This window comes from Salvia splendens, chromosome 16 (assembly GCF_004379255.2).
Source record: "Salvia splendens isolate huo1 chromosome 16, SspV2, whole genome shotgun sequence".
Classification (NCBI taxonomy): domain Eukaryota; kingdom Viridiplantae; phylum Streptophyta; class Magnoliopsida; order Lamiales; family Lamiaceae; genus Salvia; species Salvia splendens.
In genome coordinates, this window is record NC_056047.1 from 19,262,229 (window position 1) to 19,283,971 (window position 21,743).

Here is a 21,743-nt window from a genome sequence, read left to right on the forward strand (position 1 = left end):
AAAAGATTTATCATTTTACCTTCTGAAATCATCATTAAGAGTGTAACATCATCATCAGCAATAGCATCAGGAATGTTGTTTCCTAATACACAAAAGATTTCAGCGTGTTAAACGATTTATGTCATTATATAAAGTCAAAGTATCATTTTAGCACCTGAAACTATGATTTTATCACATTAAACTATCATTTTATCACCTGAAAATATCATTTTATCACCTGAAAATATCATTTTATCACCTGAAAATATAATTTTATCTTCTGAAACTATCATTTTATCACCTAAATTTCAATGACTTCAAAACAGGAGAGAGAGCAAAACTTGTCACTTAAGGCCAAGAGGTTAGAACAAAACACTACTCACAAAATCAGTACTCATATAAACTTCTTCGAATCTGCATTACTGCTACATACATTTTTTTAAACCAAAGCGTTTTAATAAGGTCACGAGGTTAGGATATGGCTTCAGATACTGATAAACTAAAGGATCTCAACTATTCGCTTTATCAATATGAGTTTTGCCGCTATAGTCACACATTTGCTATAGACACTGATAAACTTCTTCGAATAAACCGCTGATTTAGAATGTAAAAACCGCTAAGTTAGGATATAGAACAAGGTATGAAGTAAATTCGAAGTAATTTCATCATGCTGTCATATGTAACTCTAAATCTACACTAAAAAACTATAGAATCTAAAAAAAAGGAGAATCGCATGCAAAATGATAAAATCGAGCAAAAACAAAAGTAAAATAAGCAAAAAACTTCATCCAACCTTTCTTCGTTGATGCTTGAGCGTTTTCCGACGTCATATTACAGAATTTGGATGGATTTACCTTCGAAACTGAAGAAACTACGGTTTGAATGCGATCGGAGAGTTTGGAAGCGATTCGGAGGGTTTGTAAGCGATTCGAAGGGTTTGAGTGTCAGAGAAATCAAATTTAGCGTCTAGTTCACGTTTTCTATCGACGCGCCAATTTGAAAACAAAATGACAATTTTGCCCTCATATATTTCTATCGGCTGCAAGTATCATTTTATCATTTTATAGGTTAGAAATATGATTTTATCTTCTGCAAGTAACATTTATCATTTTATAAACTCAGAGTATCATTCTATCCGTCAAAACTATCATTTTATGCAGTAAACCTAAAATACCATTTCTTCAGCTTATATATCATTTTATAAGGTTGCTGTCATTTTATCCGCTTATATTATCATTTTATTAGGTTAAAGTATCATTTTATCGTCTGTAAGTATCATTTTGTCATTTTATAGGATAGAAATATCATTTTATCTGCTGCGAGTAACATTTATCATTTTATAAACTCAGAGTATCATTCTATCCGGCAAAACTATCATTTTGTCAACTCAGAGTATCATTCTATCGGCAAAAGTATCATTTTATCAACTCAGAGTATCATTCTATCAAGCAAAACTATCATTTTATCTAGTAAACCTAACATTTATAAGCCAAAAGTATCATTTGGTTTCGTCCTTCTTAACGGGCTATTCAATGAGAAGCATATCCGGCCCATGTATTTAATTTGGAGTGCTTTTGTATTATTTCATGCAGTATGGTGTGTGTGAAGTATCATTTTATCAACTCATAGTATCGTTCTATCCGGCAACACTATCATTCTATGCAATAAACCTAATATAATCTGCACAATACATAATATACAAACCTACAAAGCAATAAACGTATCATTTTATCAACTCAGAGTATCATTTTTATAAGGTTACTGTCATTTTATCCGCTTAGATTATCATTTTATCAGGTAAAAGTATCATTTTATTAAACAAAAATGTCATTTTATACACCAAAAATACCTATCATTCTATCGGCTGAAAGTATCATTCAACCGGGCAAAACTATCATTCTATCGGCTGAAAGTATCATTCTATCCGGCAAAACTATCATTTTATGCAGTAAACCTAACATTTATAAGCTAAAAGTATCATTTTATCAACTCAGAGTTTCATTCTATCCGGAAAAACTATCATTTTTATGTCATTTTATCAGCTTATATGTCATTTTTTCAGCTTATATATCTTTTTATAAGGTTGCTGTCATTTTATCAGCTTATATTATCATTTTATCAGGTTAAAGTGTCATTTTATGACCAATGTATCATTTTATCAACTCAAAGTATCATTCTATTAGTAAGAAATATCATTTTATCGGCTGCAAGTATAATTTTGTCATTTTATAGGTTAGAATTATCATTTTATCTGCTGCGCGTAACATTTATCATTTTATCAACTCAGAGTATCATTCTATCCGGCAAAACTATCATTTTATACAATAAACCTATCATTTATACACCAAAAATATCTATCATTTTATTGGCTGAAAGTATCATTTTATCGGCTGAAAGTATCATTTTATATCAAATGGCTTCAATCTGTCTTCTCATTGACTCTACCACAATTTCTTGAATCATGACGACCCATCTCATGACATTTACCACACCGTCGTAGAGGCTTATTTGCTTTCCTTATTGCACTCTCCCTCTTTGATACTTTGTCACTAGCTGATCCTTTGGTTCTAACAACGTCTGGAGGATGTACATCAATTACATCAGGTACTGCCATTCCATAAAATTCCTCAACCATCTTTTTCTTTTCAATGACTGAAGGTATTGCACAATGTCCAAATATATGCTCTTCCAAATCATCAAGACCAGCACATAACAAAGACAGATGATCCATACTTCCCTCAGACTTTTGGACTAATCGATAAAAGTTGAGAACAACTTTTTCTTAACTTCCTGCTTTTCATCCAAATCTGCAAGGTAAAATATAACATTATTACAATAAATACTATCATTTCTCTGACTGAAAAAATAGAGTTTTTACAAATAAGGTTAAAAATGGAGCACACGTTCAAATGGTTGTATCTCCTCAGATGGTAGACCATGTGCTGCCTTTAGTAAAGAGCTCTTCAACCACCTTCGACCAAAATATTTCTCAGGAATGAGATTAGCAGACTTATTCTTCAACAAACAAAATATATGACAGCATAACAAACCAATTCTGGAAAACTTCTTACAACTACAGTCGAATGTGTCTTGCTTACAATCATACTTAACATCTCATGTTCTACCATATTGGTCCTTGACCTTATGCATCTTGATGTTATCCTCAACAGTTATCGAAACAATCTCACATACCATACTTATTTCCTGTTGTACATGTTTGAAAATATTATCAGTGTAGATTGTAGATGCATGCTTCTCAATAGGCAATTGGGTTGACAAATCAGGAATAGTTGAGTAATCTAAGTAGTTCAATCGTGAATTGGCATTCCTTTGATCTCCAACAGCACAGTTAAAGAAATTCATGAACTGTACAAGATTTGCACGAGGCTTTGTGTAGTTTTTAAAAAAACTATTCTCTGATTCAGACATCGATGTAGTCCTAGGAAGCGACCCCATGGGAAAATCTCGAAAATAAGCAGGAACCCAGAATTCTCTATCTTCAAACATCGATCCAAACCAGTGGACGTCTTCTAATCCATACCGTTCCATAATATCATTCCATATTATATCAAACTCATCAGGCTCTAACAAATCAGACCAAACACATGCATTAAACTCTTTTTTGAAATCTTCACTACCAAGCAGGGATTTGGGCAACTTATCTGACACCTTAACCATAATATGCCACATGCACCATCGGTGCCTTATTTGTAAAAGTACTTGTTGAACAGCAAGTTTCATCCCCCAATCTTGATCAGTGATAATCATTTTGGGTGCAACCCCCATACATCGAACAAAACAGCCAAACAACCAAGAATATGAGTCTCTGCCTTCACTTGATAACAATCCAGCTCCAAATGTAACTGCTCTGGAGTGGTTATCTTTTCCAGTGAATGGAGCAAAAATCATGCAATACCTTCAAAACATAACATAAAACTGAGTTATATTTTCATGCATACAGAAAAGTATCAGTTTATCAGCTATGACTATCATTTTATCAGCAAAAAGTATCATTGTATCCACTGAAATGTAATTGTATCAGCAAAAAGTATCATTGTATCAGCAAGAAGTATCATTGTATCAGCAAAAAGTATCATTTTATGTCTTTTAGCAACAAAAGTAATATACATGTTAGTGTTGTATGTTGAATCAAATGAAATTACATCTCCAAACATATGATAATTTCGTCTTGAAATAGCATCAGCCCGGATTAGTTTAGTTAACTTTCCATGAGATCCTACCTCAATTTCATAATAGAAGGCATCGGATAATTCCTTTTGAGAACGCATATAATCAAAAATCATTTGAGCATCTGAACCATCAATATTGGACATAATATCACGATAACCATTTCTAATATCACATCCAACATTTTCAGGTCCACCCATTATCTCCTTCAAAAGTTTGAATGTTTGAGTGGGACCAATATTACACCTGCCACAATCCTCCATAAAACTTCGATGGATAGGATCCAGACTGCGATCGGCCGTCATAAAATGCCTATGCTCATGCGCAACCATTAAGTGATTATGATACTCAACAAACTGATAAACCTCATACCCGCTGCTAATACCATCTGAAAAATATCTCCAGTTGAGCTTAGCAAGACAGTCACACCTAAACGACCGACACCTACGCCTCTTAACAGACACTTCAGTTGATTTGGATGCATAACCAGGTATAAAACTCTTAGAGCCTTGTTTGCTGCAAGCCAAATACTGCCACTTAATAATACCATGAACTGATTTGTTGCCCAGTTTACGAATGCCAAAACCAACTGAACGGGCATAGTGTTCATAGAAACCAGATGCTTCTACTAATGTATTGAATATCATACCAATCATTGGCTTCAAAGCATCATCACAAACAGGAATGTACAAACCTACAAATCAGTAAAAGTATCATTTTATCAACTCAGAGTATTATTTTATTAGGAAAATCTATCATCAGAAACTATCATTTTATCAGTTTTATGTCATTTTGTCACGTTAAAGTATCATTTTATCAGCTTATATGCAATTTCTTCAGCTAAACTATCATTTTTATAAGCTTATTGTCATTTTATCCGCTTAGATTATCATTTTATCAGGTAAAAGTATCATTTTATTAAACAAAAATGTCATTTTATACACCAAAAAAACCTATCATTCTATCGGCTGAAAGTATCATTCTACCCGGCAAAACTATCATTCTATCGGCTGAAAGTATCATTCTATCCGGCAACACTATCATTTTATCAGTTTTATGTCATTTTGTCACGTTAAAGTATCATTTTATCAGCTTATATGCAATTTCTTCAGCTAAACTATCATTTTTATAAGGTTACTGTCATTTTATCCGCTTAGATTATCATTTTATCAGGTAAAAGTACCATTTTATTAAACAAAAATGTCATTTTATACACCAAAAATATCTATCATTCTATCGGCTGAAAGTATCATTCTACCCGACAAAACTATCATTCTATCGGCTGAAAGTATCATTCTATCCAGCAAAACTATCATTTTATCAGTTTTATGTCATTTTGTCACGTTAAAGTATCATTTTATCAGCTTATATGCAATTTCTTCAGCTAAACTATCATTTTTATATGGTTACTGTCATTTTATCCACTTAGATTATCATTTTATCAGATAAAAGTATCATTTTATTAAACAAAAATGTCATTTTATACACCAAAAATACCTATAATTCTATCGGCTGAAAGTATCATTCTACCCAGCAAAACTATCATTCTATCGGCTGAAAGTATCATTCTATCCGGCAAAACTATCATTTTATCAGTTTGATGTCATTTTGTCACGTTAAAGTATCATTTTATCAGCTTATATGCAATTTCTTCAGCTAAACTATCATTTTTATAAGCTTACTGTCATTTTATCCGCTTAGATTATCATTTTATCAGGTAAAAGTATCATTTTATTAAAAAAATGTCATTTTATACACTAAAAACTATCAACTCAGAATATCATTATATCCGGCAAAACTATCATTTTATGATGCAAACCTAAAATTTATAAGCCAAAACTATCATCTTAACACAAAAACGACAATACATAATTTAATTAAATAAGAATTTCAGTACATCAGAAACATAAACCAATCGACGGCTAATATTCATCAAAAATCAAATTCAATACATGAATCAAAACAATCAATAAAATAAAATATGAACACAATCAATAAGCTAAATAATAGATAATGATTGTTACCTTCGTTATTTGCTACGTTCTCCATCGAAGCAAATTCTGACAGCTATTGAACAGATAATCAATGAAAATCTGGAGATTATGGAATAATGAACCAAATCGGAAGGAAATCTGGAGTCTATTGAAATAATTGGAAGGAAATCTCTATGGAAATAATCGGAAGGAAATATGGAGATTATGGAAATCTAAAACCAAATTGCGGAGAATAGGAAAGAATCGAACTGAGAAAGAGAGAAAGAATGGAGCGAAATTCAGAAATTTAAACGAGCGAAATGACATATTTACCCCCGCGCCTTTTTTTTATGAAGTAAATCTAAATTTGAATCTCAACCACAAGATTAGAAAATGTGTGGTTCAGATTTGGTTATAGGATTATTACGATATTTAGGGGTTATCATATGATCACAACTCTCTATATATATATATATATATCAAGATAGAACCATTCTTAAACGTAGAACCATTCTTAAACGTAGAACAAATGCCAAACGGAGGTCGTTAGATCTTTTAATCCAATGGTGTTGATTTGCACAACAACTTCCCATTACAACCAAAACTATTATTAATGGGTGAATGCAGATAAATGAAAAAATAAAGCATGCATGGACTCTTCTTCGTTTCATTCATTCTTCCATCAACATGTGAGTTTTTTCACATGTTGAGTCCGGAATGTCGTGAAAACATAGTCTAATATGTATGATTTTTAATCTTGACCGTCATTTTTTCCTCATCCAATGAATAAAATATGTAGAGTTCTAGGTTCTACACTTATATCAAGATAGATATATATATATATATATTACATTTACATTTTTTAAAATTTTATTTAATATAATATATATATAAATGTAATATACATTTTTTTAAATTTTAGAGAATTTTTTTAATATATATATATATATAAGTGTAATATATATATTATAACATATTTAATATATATATATATATATATAAAAATAATAATCTATCGGTATACCGGTATACCCCGGTATACCGAATTTTCGATATATTATTTATAAAAATATAAATTATTAAAAATATATATTATTTATAAAAATATATATTATTTATAAAAATATAAAATTATTAAGATACTACTACTATACAAGAACATTTTGGGTTAGGATTGAGAATATTTAACTCAATGAAGTTATAGCCTGATTAACCCACACTCGATTAGCCCGTAATCCAAGTAGGGTTGGCTGGAAACCCACTTAGCTAGCATGATTTATATCCCTAACAATATACCCTGTAAAAAAAGGTAAGTGTATTATGGCATTGAGTTATTATGTCAAAACATTGCTCCATCTGTTCAACAAGAGTATGCATTTTTAGTTGAGCACAAGTTTAAACGTATAATTGGTAAAATAAGAGAGATAGAAAAAAAAAGTAATTAAATTATTGTTACTAGATAATGGGTCTCACCTCATTAAAGAAAAAAAAGTTTCAAAAATTAGAAAGTGCATACTCTAATGGGACGGATGAAGTATTTTTTTAGTTTAGTATGATGGTTTCATGAAAATAAAATATATACTTCATTCGTCCAATTAAAAATGAAACGTTTATTATTTTTTGGATTGTTCTATTAGAAATGAAATGTTTCCCAAAATGAAAATATCATTATCTCTACTTTTTCATTCCTCTTACTTTATTCTTTATTCATTTACTCACAAACACAACGGTACTAAAATCCCGCATAAGGCCATCCGCAATGGGGCGGACAATGGCAAGCCCGATGGCGCGCATTGTCCGCGCCCGTCATCGTCTGCCCCATTGCGGGTGCTGACATAGGCCGCGGACGATCGTCTCGCCCTATACTAAGGGCGCGGAGTATAGCGCGGACGATGCCCATCGTCCGCGCCATCTTCCGCCCCATTGCGGCCTACGCGGACGATGGCCGCGGACGCTAGGCCATCGTCCGCGCCATCGTCCGGCCCACTGTGGGCTACGCGGACGATCGACGCGGACTATGGCACGCAGTTTCGTTTTTTTATAAATAGAGTTCATTTGTAATTTCATTTCACGATTTCACTTTCGAAACTTATTACATTTTTACATAATTACTACGAAATGGATTCAAGTCCCAATAGTCCTATGTTTAGCGGAGAGGCACGTTGGCCGGGTACAAAACCCGACGAATATCGTTCGTTCGACGCCGATACCCAGTACGATCCTGATTTCAGTTAGGAATCGTACGGGTTGTCTGATATGGAGCCGTCTCCAAACCGACCAAGCGCTCCCTCCCGCCGTGACGCCGCAGCGGCCGATCCCGAACTCTCCGCGACCGCTTCCACCCCAGCCAAAAAGAAGCGGAACCGGCAGCGGGCGCAGAAGTTGGCGCCTCCCGGAAATTGCGATGAGTACGCCCCCGGCCGTACGAACTACAGCGACGACGAAACCCTCATTTTGGCCCGGTGTTGGGTAGATATATCGGAAGACCCGATTTTCACGAACAACCAGAGGCATGGCGCGTACTGGGAGCGCATCGCCGGCCTCTACAATGAGGCCAAGCCGCCGACCGCGTACAAGCGCAAACGTGAGCAACTCCGCAAGTACTGGGATCAAGTGAAGAAGCAAGTGAACTTGTACGCGGCGGAGTTCGAGAAGTTCACGCGGGCACAGGGGAGCGGCGAGAGCTTGAGCGACGTGCGCGCTAAAGCGTTGTTGTCGTACCGGTCGATGTACGGCGACTTCAAGCACGAGGCCATCTGGGCGCTCTTGAGAGACAAGCAGAAGTTCCAAGGTGGAATTCTGCACACTGGTGCGCCGAAGAAGACGAAGACCACCGAAGCTGGTGATTACACGAGCAGCGGCAGCGGCAATCACCCGGTTGTCCTCAACCGGACGTACGTGGATGAAGGGAGTTCCGGCACACCGATGTCCTCCCGGCGTCCGCCCGGCGTCAAGGCTGCGAAGGCCAAGGGGAAGGCGGCCGCGACCTCATCCTCGACCGCTGCAAACCCATCTCCGTTCCCGGAAACGCTCCCGACCAGACGGCCACCGCGTTTGAGTCGTTGGCAACAACGTCGATGGCGAGGACGTTATTGCAGACGCACAAGGCCCTCAAGAAGTGTACCGACCCCGACGAAGCCGAATATCTCCGGGCGTTAATCGATGAGCTGCGTCGGAAGTTGGGAATTGCACCGACTTAGTTGTTTTTTTTTGTAAGTTGAATGGTGTAACTTTTTTTTATTAATGCGTCGCCATTTGTTATTTAGACGTTTTTTATTTACTCGTTACTTGTTATTTGAAAACATTTAAATTAATTAAACAAAACAATAAAATAATAATGTGGCGCGCCTTAGGGCGCCCCACTGCAGGTGGGGAGGAAGGAGGATAAAACTGATGACGTGACGCGCCTAGGGCGCCCCACTGCTGATGCCCTAAAGCAAACGTTTCATATTTCCAACGGACATCGAGAGGCCACGTGCTACCCCGCATAAAGCAAACGTTTCATATTTGCAACGGACATCGAGAGGCCACGTGCTACCTGCTGTGGCTCAACAAGCACTGATAATAGGCATCGCGGGGGAGGCCAAAGGTAGAGGCGGCGCAGCGCCAATAAGGGGTTGGGGGTGGTTTCAGGGGTGCGTGGAGAGTAGATTTTTAATATTTTTTTGTTATAAGTTTAAAACTCTATAAAACATAACCACATAATGAAGCAGTTTTCTATTTTAGGATCTTCAATTTTATATGATTTCTAATTTTGAATGTGTTTTAATGAAGTTGCTATATATTGTTCTTTGTATTTTAATTTTACAATTATTTGAAGTAAATTAATAAATACTGCAAACGAATATGAAATGTATGACTAAAGGGATAGAGGAATGTATATGGACTAAGTTGTTTTGAATGAAGAAGAATAATGATATAAGTTGTTTTGAATGATGAAGAATAATGATATACTCCTTCCGTCCGTGAATAGGAGTCCCGTTTCAGCCCGTCCACAAATAGGAGTTCCGTTTCATTTTTACCATAAATGGTAATAAGGTCTCACCTTCCACTAACTCATTACACTCACATTTTATTTAAAACTAATATATCCAAGTGGACCTCTATTCCACTAACCTTTTTTCTACCCACTTTTCTTAATACTCCCACAGTCTCATGCTACTTGCACATTTCATTTTCGGATTGTCCCAAACTATTTGCACTATCTCTATTTTAAATAAAAAAAATTATGGTATTTAATTAAGATATTATAGTTAGTTAGTGTGTCCCTTATTAAGTGTTGTCTTATTGCACTTAAAATTCTAATTTAATTACACTAATTACTCATGTTCAAATTTATGCTGTCAAAGTGAAAAGTGTGAGTAGTATGAGACTGGAGAAGAAGATGGAGAAATAACAAGAGATCTATATTATAAATGACTTTAATTCTCACCATTTCTATAAAAAATAATTTCCGTTTTTTTAGGTTAGTCGGTTAGATTCAATAGAGATTGTTTAGAGCATCCACAATAGCGGACGAGCCGACGGACGAGCGACCAGCGAGACGCTCGCGGACGAGCTAGGCGGACGACTCCTCATCCGTCAGCTCGTCCGCTGTCTCGTCCGCTATTGCGGGCACCCGACGGACGAAGGTTTTTTGATTTTTTTTTTAAAAAACCTTTATATATACTGTTCGTTTCGGTTCTTTTTCATTCGCATCACTTGTATTAACGAGTTTCTCTTCTTCAACTACATTTCTCGACATCCTGAAATGACTAGTGGTAGTGGTAGTGATGATGCGGATGGTAGTGGTGAAGGTGGCACTGGTAGTGGCGCGGGCGGTGGTGGCTGGGATAGTGAAGCATCGCGGCAAATCCACGAACAGATACGGGCGTATACGTCCGCTGAGATAAACCACATGATGAGGGCGGTCTCGCAGCAGCAGTAGCCAGCGATACCTCGCCTCATCCAGCATCGAGCTGTAGTACCCCGGGACCACGCCGCTGCACACCAACAGTTGTTTGAGGACTACTTCAGCGAGCAGCCGCGGTTTGAGGACAACTTCTTCCGGCAGCGTTTTAGGATGCACCGAGAGGGAACAACGACGTCAACGTCCTCCAGTCGTCGCCTATTTTCAACGAGCAGTGCCAGGGCATTGGTCCGGCCATCAGTTTTGTCGCCAACGGCAACCAGCATCATATGGGCTACGATCAGATGTCAGCTCGAAGATAAGAAGGTCTACTTTGCGAGCCGACAGGAGATAGCGCGCAAGGATGTGGAACGGGCATTTGGTGTGCTCCAGGCTCGATGGGCGGCGGTGAAGGGTCCAACCCGTTTGTGGTATGACGACTGCATTGCTGATATCATGTACGCGTGCATTATCGTGCACAACATGATTGTCGAATAAGAAGGTCCAGAACTAACTAATTGGACCAATGAAGATGCAGCCGGGCCAAGCCACGACATGGCCACCGCCAATGTACGCATGGGGATACCTCATGATGACGCCGGGCGGCTCCAAGCCCGTGCCGACAAGCACCAACAAGAAGCCCATATTCGACTCCAGCAGGATATAATTGAGGAGTTGTGGGCGCGGAAGAATGCACAATGATATTTATGATGTAATTGTTTTTTTTAATTGTACTTTTTTTAATGTTTTTAATTTATAATGAAAATATGATTGCATTTTTCTCGTATTCGTGTCGAATTTTGAATTTCGTATTGAAATTCGTATAAAAATGTGAAATTTTGTTGTTGGGATGTCCTCGTGTTAGTCCACTATTGTGCAGTGGAAAGTCCTAGTGATGTGGCAGTGGGGTGACAGAAGGTGGTTTTGAGAAATCGTAGTACTAGTCCGTGGGGAAGTCCTTGCTAGTGTGGATACTCTTATAACATTAAAAAAAATATATCAATACGTGAAGTTGTGTAGAATTGAATGTACTAGTATTAACACCCGAGCTATGCACGGGACATAAGAGTTTCAAATAATGAATATAAAATATAATAAATATATAGAAAATAAGAATTGAAAGCAATATGGAGATTAAAAAAAAACAGAAATGTACTTATCTTGTCTCACTCAAAATGAAGAATTTACTACTCCCCAGTGAATGAAACATTTATGCAATTATAATTTATAATCTAAGTGAAGTCAAAATAATAAAATTAATGACAAAAATAAGATGTGTGACTAATGATCTAAGATTATGAATTAATTAGAATAAGATATACAAATAAAGAAAATATGTGTGAGTAAAGATGTTTATTGAAAGTGCTATGCAAGTCACTAATCCAAATAAAAGGCAAATTAATATATAAATTTAATAGCTTAATTTATAAAAAATTAATTTAAAAAAATATATGGAATATTAAACATATCCACATTAAATATATGAATAATTTAAATCATATAAATTTAAAACTTCTTTGAGAAGTCAAGTTAGAAAATTTGTATTATCCAATAATCACATTTTAGTTGACTGTTTATTTCTTTCTTTTAATTTCAGACCATAGCATAACTTGATATACATTGCCAAAGACTAAATGAATTTTTTATATTGGAAAGAATAAATTTCTTACTTCCCGCCACATATACGTATAAAAAGAAAATTACTACTATCACTTAAAATAACGATAATATTTTATGCATCTTGTTTGTTTTGAATAATGTGAGAATTTACACTACTCTTTATATTAAGAAGTTATACAAACTTTATAAGTTAGATTTAATTTTAAATATATATAATGTCATCTTATTCCTTAGTTTAATCTATAAACTTAGTAGTATTGTTTAATTAGAGGCGAATTAAAATATAAGAACTAAAAACTTTAATTGAGTTAATATAGGATGGAAATTGTAAGCATTACATATGTGTTGTCGTTTAGCTTGTGAATTAATTCGGAGAAAAAGTATTGCAATAAATGATTAAATCTCAATTTTAACCTAAATAAATGGAAGGCAAACTAAACTCTCTAACACAATTCTAATTTAACTCAAATATAAGTCTAATTAATATATAAATTTAATAACTTAATTATAAAAAAATTTAATGGTAGTGTAATATTTAAATGTGTTTTAAAACTTCTTCAAGAAGTTAGCATTTTATTGGGCTATTATATGTCCAATTGTTTTTGTCTTAAAAAATTATTTTTGAATAGAAAACACCTCATCTTTTCATTTTTCCTCCAAAAAGGGCATTAAGGACTTTTCGTCAAACTTGAACTTTAGATTAGGATAGATTAGAGAGAGACAAAATTGATGAAAGGCCGAAGAAATTGTTGCACCTAAAATGGGAGTCTATTTATTGATGAACAATAAAAAAATGAAAATATTGAAGGAGATTAAATGGAATGAATTTATAGAATTGATATGAATAAAAAAAAAGAGTAGGCTGAAAATGTAGAACTGCACGTGTGCAGAGTGTAGGTCTCAGACCCCATCATGGCTATAACCATACCCGCACGGAACTATAGGCTCTGGGCCCCACTCCCCCTTCTACACACTGTTGCTCTACTCCTATTTATTGTTTACTCCAATATTATACCCCTATTTACACTTTCCAAATCGTCGTTGATGATTCTTTCCTACTCACCTTCCTATTATACTTTGATTTTAATTAAATTTATGTCTATTAAATTATTTTTGCCACATAATTTTCCTTATTTAATCTTTCTTCTCTGGCCAGTAGCAATATTGTCAATTTAATCATAGCTTAATATTTATAAAATAGTAGTACAATATAATCAATTATACCTGCAATTTGAAGGCATATTCCTTTTTATGCTGTCCATTATCTTTTATGGTAAAAAAATAATACTATATTTCTCTTACTTTATGATAGCTCTTATTTTTTCTCTCTACATTTTTTCATTCTTAAAAACTTTATCCAAAAGAAATGTCTCACGCGGAAGGGATAAATATATTCCTACCAATTAAGTACTACTAATATTAATGGGATATGATTAGCCTGTGGGATCTAGTTTCACATTTGTAATAATATGATATGATTAGGTTTAAATGTATTTAAAATATTCTCACCGTTCCTTACTAATTGACACTAATTTTTGCATTAGTCTCTAATTAGTTAACATTTTTTTTATAGACTTCTAATTCCATTAGTTTATTTCAAACACATTTTATTATAAAATTCATATATAAAAATATAACCTATATTTCACCAATTATTTTTTTATCATGTTCACTATTATTTCTTAAAATTTGTATTAAATTAAATTGTACTACCCCCGTCCCACATTAAGTGTCACATTTTTGACATTTCGGTCTGTCTCACAATAATTGTCACATTTCACTTTTACCATAAATAGTAAGTAGACCCCACGTTCCACCAATCAATTATACTCATATTTTATTACTCCCTCCGTCCCTGGAAATTTGTCACTTATTTCCTTTTTCACTCATTCCTAAAAATTTATCACCTTTCACTTTTACCATATTTGGTAGTATATTCATTCCACTAACTCATTCACATTCACATTTTATTTTAAAACTAATATATAAAAGTAGGACTCACATGTAACTTTTTCAACCTAATTTCTATTATTTTTTTAAAACTTGTATCGGGTTAAATAGTGTCAAGAACGGAGAGAATATAAAACTAATATATATATAAAGGGATTGGGCGTCTACTAACTTATTTAATTCATTTATCTTTACCTTTCTTAAAATCCAGACCTACAATAAATATGACATTTAATATGAGACAGAAGCAGTGAATTAATAGGAAATGCAGGAAAAAATTACTAAGGACGGAGTAAAAATTTATACTCCCACTACTCTCCACTAGTGTTTATTTAGTTGATTGGAGTATTTATTTTATTAAGTAAATCTTGGTTCAACTTTCCCCATCAAGCTCCTCGGTAACCACTACCAGTGTGTGTGTATATATATACATATAAGCTTCTCATCATATAAAGATACAATCTTTCGCATAATTAGCACAGCCCCACAAAAATATTTTCAACTTTCTTCAAATCGCTGGAGTAAAAATGGAGTCTTGGGAAACCTTCGCTGCAGCCGCGATTTCACTGTGTGTAGTGTATTTTTGCAGTGCGTGGATGATGAAGATGAAGATGAAGATTAAGAAGAGAGATGCAGAAGAAGAAGAAGAAGAAGAGAGGTTCGTGATTCCCAGAGGCAGCTGTGGTTGGCCTTTCATCGGCGAAACTCTCGAGTTTATCGCTTCTGCTTACACCTCCACTCCTGTCAGCTTCATGGAAAATCGCAAATCTCTGTAACCATCTCTCTCTCTCACATCTTTCTGCGTGTTTATGTGTATATATATATATAGAATTGTGATAAATACTGAACCCCTCTTAAACCTTAAACGCCGAACAACATCATTATATGATAACATGGAGTTCATTATAATGAACTAATAACAAACATATAATGAACTTCAGATTTCTAAATTATGCATGATGATGTCATTATTTTTAAATCTTAGAATTCCCTATAATGAACTACAAATAAAGTTGTAATGAATTCCGTATTATTATATAATGATGTGTTTGGCGTTTAGGGTTTAAAACTAGTTTGGTATATAATACAACCCTATATATATATATATATGCACACACACATACACTCATGTGTGCTTGTTTCATGGCTATTGAATGAAAACACACACACACACAGTATCAATTTTAGTATTTTATGATAGGATCAATTGGAATCAAATCTTTTACTTAATTATTCTTCAATCAAGGATTCAATTTGTGATTAATCATAAATGAGACAAAAAAAGGAAGGGGAAAAAGAGCTCCCCTTTTTTTGGGAAATGGGAAGAAATGAGATTTGATTATTCATGTTTTGAGGTTGGAAAGTCTCTGTGCATTATCCCAATTGAAGTGATTTGTAGAGATGGGAAGGTTTCTACTTTCTATAGATGGTTGGATGATATCCACAATGTTTTGGAGAAGAACAAAATGTCATTTTCTATTAGTTTTGTTTTGATTAATTTAATTTGCATGACTTGACATGCCTCCGGCCCCTGACCCCTCCACCATTCGCCTTCATCCACGTTTTCATTCTCTATTTTTGTATATTGTGTCGGCTGTAATTACTTTAAATTTTATCAAAATTTAAACAGGAAAAAAATGATAAAGTACACACTAGTTTGATTTATAGTATTTGTGTTGCTTTATGATTCAAACAAACTAGTTGAAATTCATAAGGTCATTGTTGATTGATACTATATGTACTTATGTAGGGTAGTTAGTTTGTCGCTACGTGTGTGGATTGTTTTCGAGCTATGTTGAATTCGTTTAGTGACTTCGAAAGATTTTGATAAGTTTAGGCGATGTTGATGAGTTTGCGATACTACATAATTTCTCGTGCCGATAATCTTGTTTTCTTGCAATTTTATTCGATCTCGGCTTGTTAGGTACGGGGATGTGTTTAGAACGCACATTCTAGGGAAGGCCATCGTCGTGTCAACTGATCCGGATGTAAGCAGAGTGATCTTGCAAAACCATGGGAATGCCTTCATGCCTTGCTATCCGAAATCCATCACTGAACTTCTCGGGAAATCCTCCATTCTCCAAATCAACGGTGCGTTGCACAAGAGGCTGCACACCCTTATCGGAGTTTTCCTGAAATCGGCCCAACTCAAGGATAGGATCACTAGAGACATCGAGAGGGTCGTTGTCCTTACCCTCTCTTCTTGGATGGGAAAAACTTGCCAACTTTACGTCCAAGATGAAACGAAAAAGGTTTGTTGTTTTGTCGTCTTTTGTGTGTTATCTATCTGGAATTGGATGAGCTGAAATTTGAAACCGAAACTTTTTTCCCGAATAATTTGGCAGATTACATTTGAAATTCTTGTGAGAGTGCTAATGAGCATTGGTCCAGGTGATGAGATGGAGTGTATAAAGAGCGAATTCGAAGAATTCATCAAAGGCCTAATTTGCATACCCGTTAATCTCCCGGGAACGAGACTCTATAAGTCTTTGAAGGTATAATCGTTTTGCTTACCGTTGAGAAAGATAACATGTTGTTGAATGATGTTATTTATCGAACAGGCGAAGAAGAGACTGTTGAAAGTGGTTGACAAAATTGTGGCTGCGCGGAAAAAGGCTATGGCGGATAATGGGGAGAAAGTGCCGCCAAATGATGCAATTGACGTGCTACTACGCGATAGTGGGGACTCGGATGGGATCCCTCTTGATTTCATCAGTGGGAATATTATAGAAATGATGATTCCCGGAGAAGAGACAGTGCCAACGGCTATGACACTAGCAGTTAAATTCCTCGTTGACAACCCTGTCGCCTTAACTCATATGGTGGTACGTGTATATACTCTTATCGATATCAAGATGTGACATTAGCTAACAAATTTAAGCATATCTAGGGGAGAAACTTTGTTTTTATGTTTGAGATTTCGAAACGTGCAAATGGTGCCCATGATCTTTATATTTACCGCTACACTACTTTCGTGCAACTTAGGCTGGCCTCGCTCTTTTCTTGCAAGTTCGACTTAGAAAAACTGTCATCTATCCACATACTATTATGCTTATCGAGCTATGTCACGCAATAATTTGTAGCTATAATTAGCATTTGGAATGTGGTGCATGTTTTTTAGCTGAGAATAGTCAAATTGGAGCAATCATACATACACACATTATTGTTTAGGTTACAACATTTAGCGACAGGTACATCTTGATTTTTCCTGCATTATACGTTTTTTTATTCATGGTTTTTGGTGTCGTCTTTGCACGAAACAAACTGTTGGGATCCCTTGTGCGGAGTGGGTCAACAAGGTCAACCCGCGTGTATGATCGTGAGAATCATCATGGCTTCTGAAGTTGTTACATTATTTCTTGGTGAAGTATGTGTTCACGTGGGCGATACAACGTGTGTTGCCCACATGTTTTATGAATTATGGCACCAAGTTTGAGAAATTAAGCTCGATAGTGAGTTTATTGTTCTTGTATATGGAATGGTAATTATCGTTGTTGTTGTTGTTGTTAAAATACGGTAATTATGTGATAATGCAGGAGGAAAACATGGAACTCAAAAAGAGAAAAAAGGATTCATGTGAAGACTACTCTTGGACTGATTATATGTCATTGCTATTCACTCAAAATGTAAGCCTTCCTTAGCTAAAAGTTCTTTAAAATGCCACAATTAATCAATTATTAGTAGATTATTTCCATGATTTTTGCTCACTTGAATCAATTTGTTTTTGTTGCTAGGTTATCAATGAAACACTTAGGCTGTCAAATATCATCAATGCAGTGTGGAGAAAAGCTCTCAAGGAAGTCAAAGTAAAAGGTTAACTCGAGTTATAACACCTCGTGCTCTTGTTTCGTCTCTAATCCATGTTTTTTTTCTATTCGCAGGTTACTTAATACCGAAAGGATGGTGCGTTTTGGCATCCTTCAGCTCCGTTCACATGGATGAGACGAATTACGAGAACCCTTACAAATTCGATCCGTGGAGATGGAAGGTGATAAGATTAAAAGGTCTATTTTCTCGTATAAATAAGTAAAAATGACTTAATTTAGAAGCACATGTTTTTCTAAATGTGCAGAAAATGGGAAGTGCTGCAAACAGCAGCATCTTTACGCCATTCGGTGGAGGCCAAAGGCTATGTCCCGGGCTGGAGCTTTCGCGCCTTGAGATCTCAATTTTCCTCCATCATCTCGTCACGACTTACAGGTAATTAAACACATCTTCAACGTACATGTCAAAATACACACGCATACCTACGGTAGGTAAAAGTGAGCTATCGCGGTCTGTCCTCATGCAGATTGTCTGCTGAGAGGGATGAGATAATCTACTTTCCAACGGTGAAAATGAAGAGGAAGCTTCCTATCACGGTCACGCCCCTCGAGCAGTGAATAAATATCCACCCAACAAAATGTCGGTACGAGCTATAGCCCCGTTACTTTCGCCCCCCAAACACCTTAACCTCGTTTAGGTCACACACTACACGAACTGCACAATCGCGTTAGCCACGCTGTCGTTGTCCTGGATGGAGACAGGATGTCGACAAAATCGTGCAAGTGGAGATCATACTCTCTCCATTGCTGCTCTAACCTGATCTCTCTTTTTTTTCTTATTTGTTTATGCAGAAATGTTGAATTGGATAAGAACATTTGCAGATGATTGCTAACCACAACAACTAGAGAGAGAGAAGAAGGTTGTCCAGTCCCATGCTGTACGTTTTTATCGTTACTCAATCAATAATTGTCTGCTGAATTTCTCGTTGAATTAGACAGGGTATCTATAATTCGATTTTTTTTGTTTGTAAGCACAATTTTAATCACCTTCTTTGTTATAAAAAAAAATCCTTTAGCAAATATTGGCTCCATGACAATTGGAGTACTTTTCGATTGCTATTTTTAAGTGAATATAGTTAAAATTGGTAAATGATTCTTTCATTGCGTTGAATATAAATGATGCAAAAACCGTTGAAATTTTAAATTTTCATATTCCAAAAAAGAATGGTGCTTTCATATGATACAGAAAGAGAGGCATCAACTCATAGCTGCTTGATGCTTCTTCTCCTCTTCGATCCGTTTGAGTTCGACTAGTCTTTCGGCCCAGGCTCTGTCTCTTGCAACTGCAGCCATTTTTCGCTCCACCCTTAGGGTGAGCTTCTTCCACTTGGCCTCCTGCACCTGACCTCTGCGTATCTTTCTTTCCGACTACACCAGGAAATGATAGACATTCAAACGTAGCCAATGTAAGACGAAAAAAATGTCCCTCCAATTACACAACAAGAATGTGCACCAAAACAAAAACTCAAGATCATTAGCAGCTCGAATGACAATCTGAAATAACATGAACTCTGTTGAATACTACTCCCTCCGTTCTATAGTAGTGGAGTCATTTTGCCATTTTGGTACATTCCATAGTAGTGGAGTCATTTCCCTTTTTAGTAAAAGTTAACACATTTCTTCACACTTTACTCTCTCTTACTTTATTCTCTCTTCATCTCTCTACTTTCTTAATCTCCGTGCCGAAAAGAAATGCCCCCACTACTATGGAATGGAGGGAGTACTACTTAAATAAAGACAGTGAGCTACGAGAAATAGAATTGCTTGGATCGTCAATCAGTTATGTGATGTCAACAAGAGTCTCTGTTTCAAGCTGGGAACAAATTTTGGAGACGTACACTCGAAGAGAGTGATGAGAAGCAATTTGAAGTAGCTCCACAAGTAAGAAACCAAAATCTAAAGCGAGCACTGCACAATCAAAAGCACTTGCCTTGTTAAACCCCTTACTCCCGTAAGCTTAAGTTAGCATAACACAACAAAATCTTAAACTTCTAAGCTAAAGTTTGTTTCCTAATCAGCAGAAAGTAGAAAATTCTTAACAAAAGTTTATATTCAATCCTGATGCACTCTAGTCATCAAGTTTGAGTTCTCAGCTAGCCAAAACCTACTCTGCCACGACTTCATGCAATATAGTTTAAAAAGAAGCTATCTCCAACTGAACGCAACATAACAGAATCACTCAATCATGAAGTTCATAACTAGAAAAAATCAACTAGAACCACGCATCTACCAAAAAATGCATTTGATAACATAATTCTCAGTTCTACACCAATAGGTTCGACTCCCAAGCCTCATACTGGACTATAACCAATCCATAGCTGCAAGGTCAAGCTCAATGTGAACCAAAACACAACAAAATTCTGCCATAAAAATGCATTTGTTAACATGGTTTTCATTTCCATAGCTACAAGTTCGATATCTAAACCTAATAGCGAACCATAAACATTTCATCTCTGCAAGTCTCAGACTTTTCATTTCCATAGCTACGAGTTCGATATCTAAACCTCCTACCAGACCATAAACATTTCATCGCTGCAAGTCTTGGACTATAAGTTAATGTGAACCAAAAATCAATCCAAGAAAGCACTGAACTATCCCAAAGACAACCAACAATTAGAACTAACACGATCAGGCTCAAAATAAATCAAAATGGGAAAACCAAACATGGCAAGGAGTGCGAATCAAGTCTAAAGGCAGTTTAAAATTTAAAAAATCAACCTTTATGAATGCACGATGCTGTTTAATTCTCTTCTTCTCATTCCTTCTCTTCACACTCCCCTGATTTGGCTGATTGGGAAGTATAGTTTCCCCACGAACACATTTCACCCACGCATACGGACCTAAAAAGCACAAATCCCACGAATTATTCAATTATCAATCATCAATTCCATCCACACAAATGCAGTATGCCAAAACCCTAAACCCTAAATTCAGCTGTACCTGGGGGTTTCAAGCTTGCTCTCTTGCGGCGCGGCTTGTCTTCGGGCCTACGCTTCGGGTACCTGGCGTTGGTGAGACTGTGGAAGGCGCTGCGCGGCGGAATCCAGGGAATGCAGCGGCGGAAGGGGGCGGAGCTGCGGGGGAGGGATGGTGGAGAATGTTCTAGCTGCTGGAGAGAAGTGTGAGGCGGTGAGAGGGCTCTGGATACGGGTCGGATCATGGATCTTAGGGCTCCGAAACCCATAGCTATGGCGGATTGGGGGCTTAGATAGAGAAAATGGAGTTTAGACAGATTCAGAAGAGAAGATTTTCGTTATATTCGGTTTAATTTTATTAAATTTAAAATTAAAATTAAAAAAATACTATAAATGCAAGGTTTCT

General features: G+C 36.0%; 3 protein-coding genes across 4 annotated transcripts; 1 reads left to right on the plus strand and 2 right to left on the minus strand.

Annotated features, from left to right (window-relative positions):
- Positions 1-3,093: 3,093 nt before the first annotated feature.
- LOC121770312 (protein FAR1-RELATED SEQUENCE 5-like) lies at positions 3,094-6,216 on the minus strand. Its single transcript, XM_042167062.1, has 3 exons — positions 6,192-6,216; positions 4,414-4,756; positions 3,094-3,895 (listed from the first exon to the last, which is right to left on the minus strand). The coding sequence occupies exons 1-3, from the start codon at positions 6,214-6,216 to the stop codon at positions 3,094-3,096; spliced, it is 1,170 nt and encodes a 389-aa protein (XP_042022996.1).
- An 8,751-nt stretch (positions 6,217-14,967) lies between these two features.
- Positions 14,968-19,442, plus strand: LOC121771701 (3-epi-6-deoxocathasterone 23-monooxygenase CYP90C1-like). Of its 2 annotated transcripts, none has more exons than XM_042168554.1 (10): positions 14,968-15,370; positions 16,523-16,850; positions 16,944-17,093; positions 17,160-17,423; positions 18,135-18,224; positions 18,333-18,411; positions 18,480-18,586; positions 18,671-18,798; positions 18,890-19,002; positions 19,215-19,442. In XM_042168554.1, exons 1-9 carry the CDS (start codon positions 15,126-15,128, stop codon positions 18,978-18,980), a joined length of 1,482 nt encoding a protein of 493 aa, XP_042024488.1. In that variant the 5' UTR covers positions 14,968-15,125; the 3' UTR covers positions 18,981-19,002; positions 19,215-19,442. The 2 variants fall into 2 exon arrangements, with proteins under 2 accessions (XP_042024488.1, XP_042024487.1); XM_042168553.1 differs by having other exon boundaries at positions 14,970-15,370; positions 18,890-19,006.
- A 59-nt stretch (positions 19,443-19,501) lies between these two features.
- Positions 19,502-21,619, minus strand: LOC121771703. Its single transcript, XM_042168556.1, has 3 exons — positions 21,363-21,619; positions 21,141-21,262; positions 19,502-19,790 (listed from the first exon to the last, which is right to left on the minus strand). Exons 1-3 carry the CDS (start codon positions 21,604-21,606, stop codon positions 19,620-19,622), a joined length of 537 nt encoding a protein of 178 aa, XP_042024490.1. The 5' UTR covers positions 21,607-21,619; the 3' UTR covers positions 19,502-19,619.
- Between the last annotated feature and the right edge of the window lie 124 nt (positions 21,620-21,743).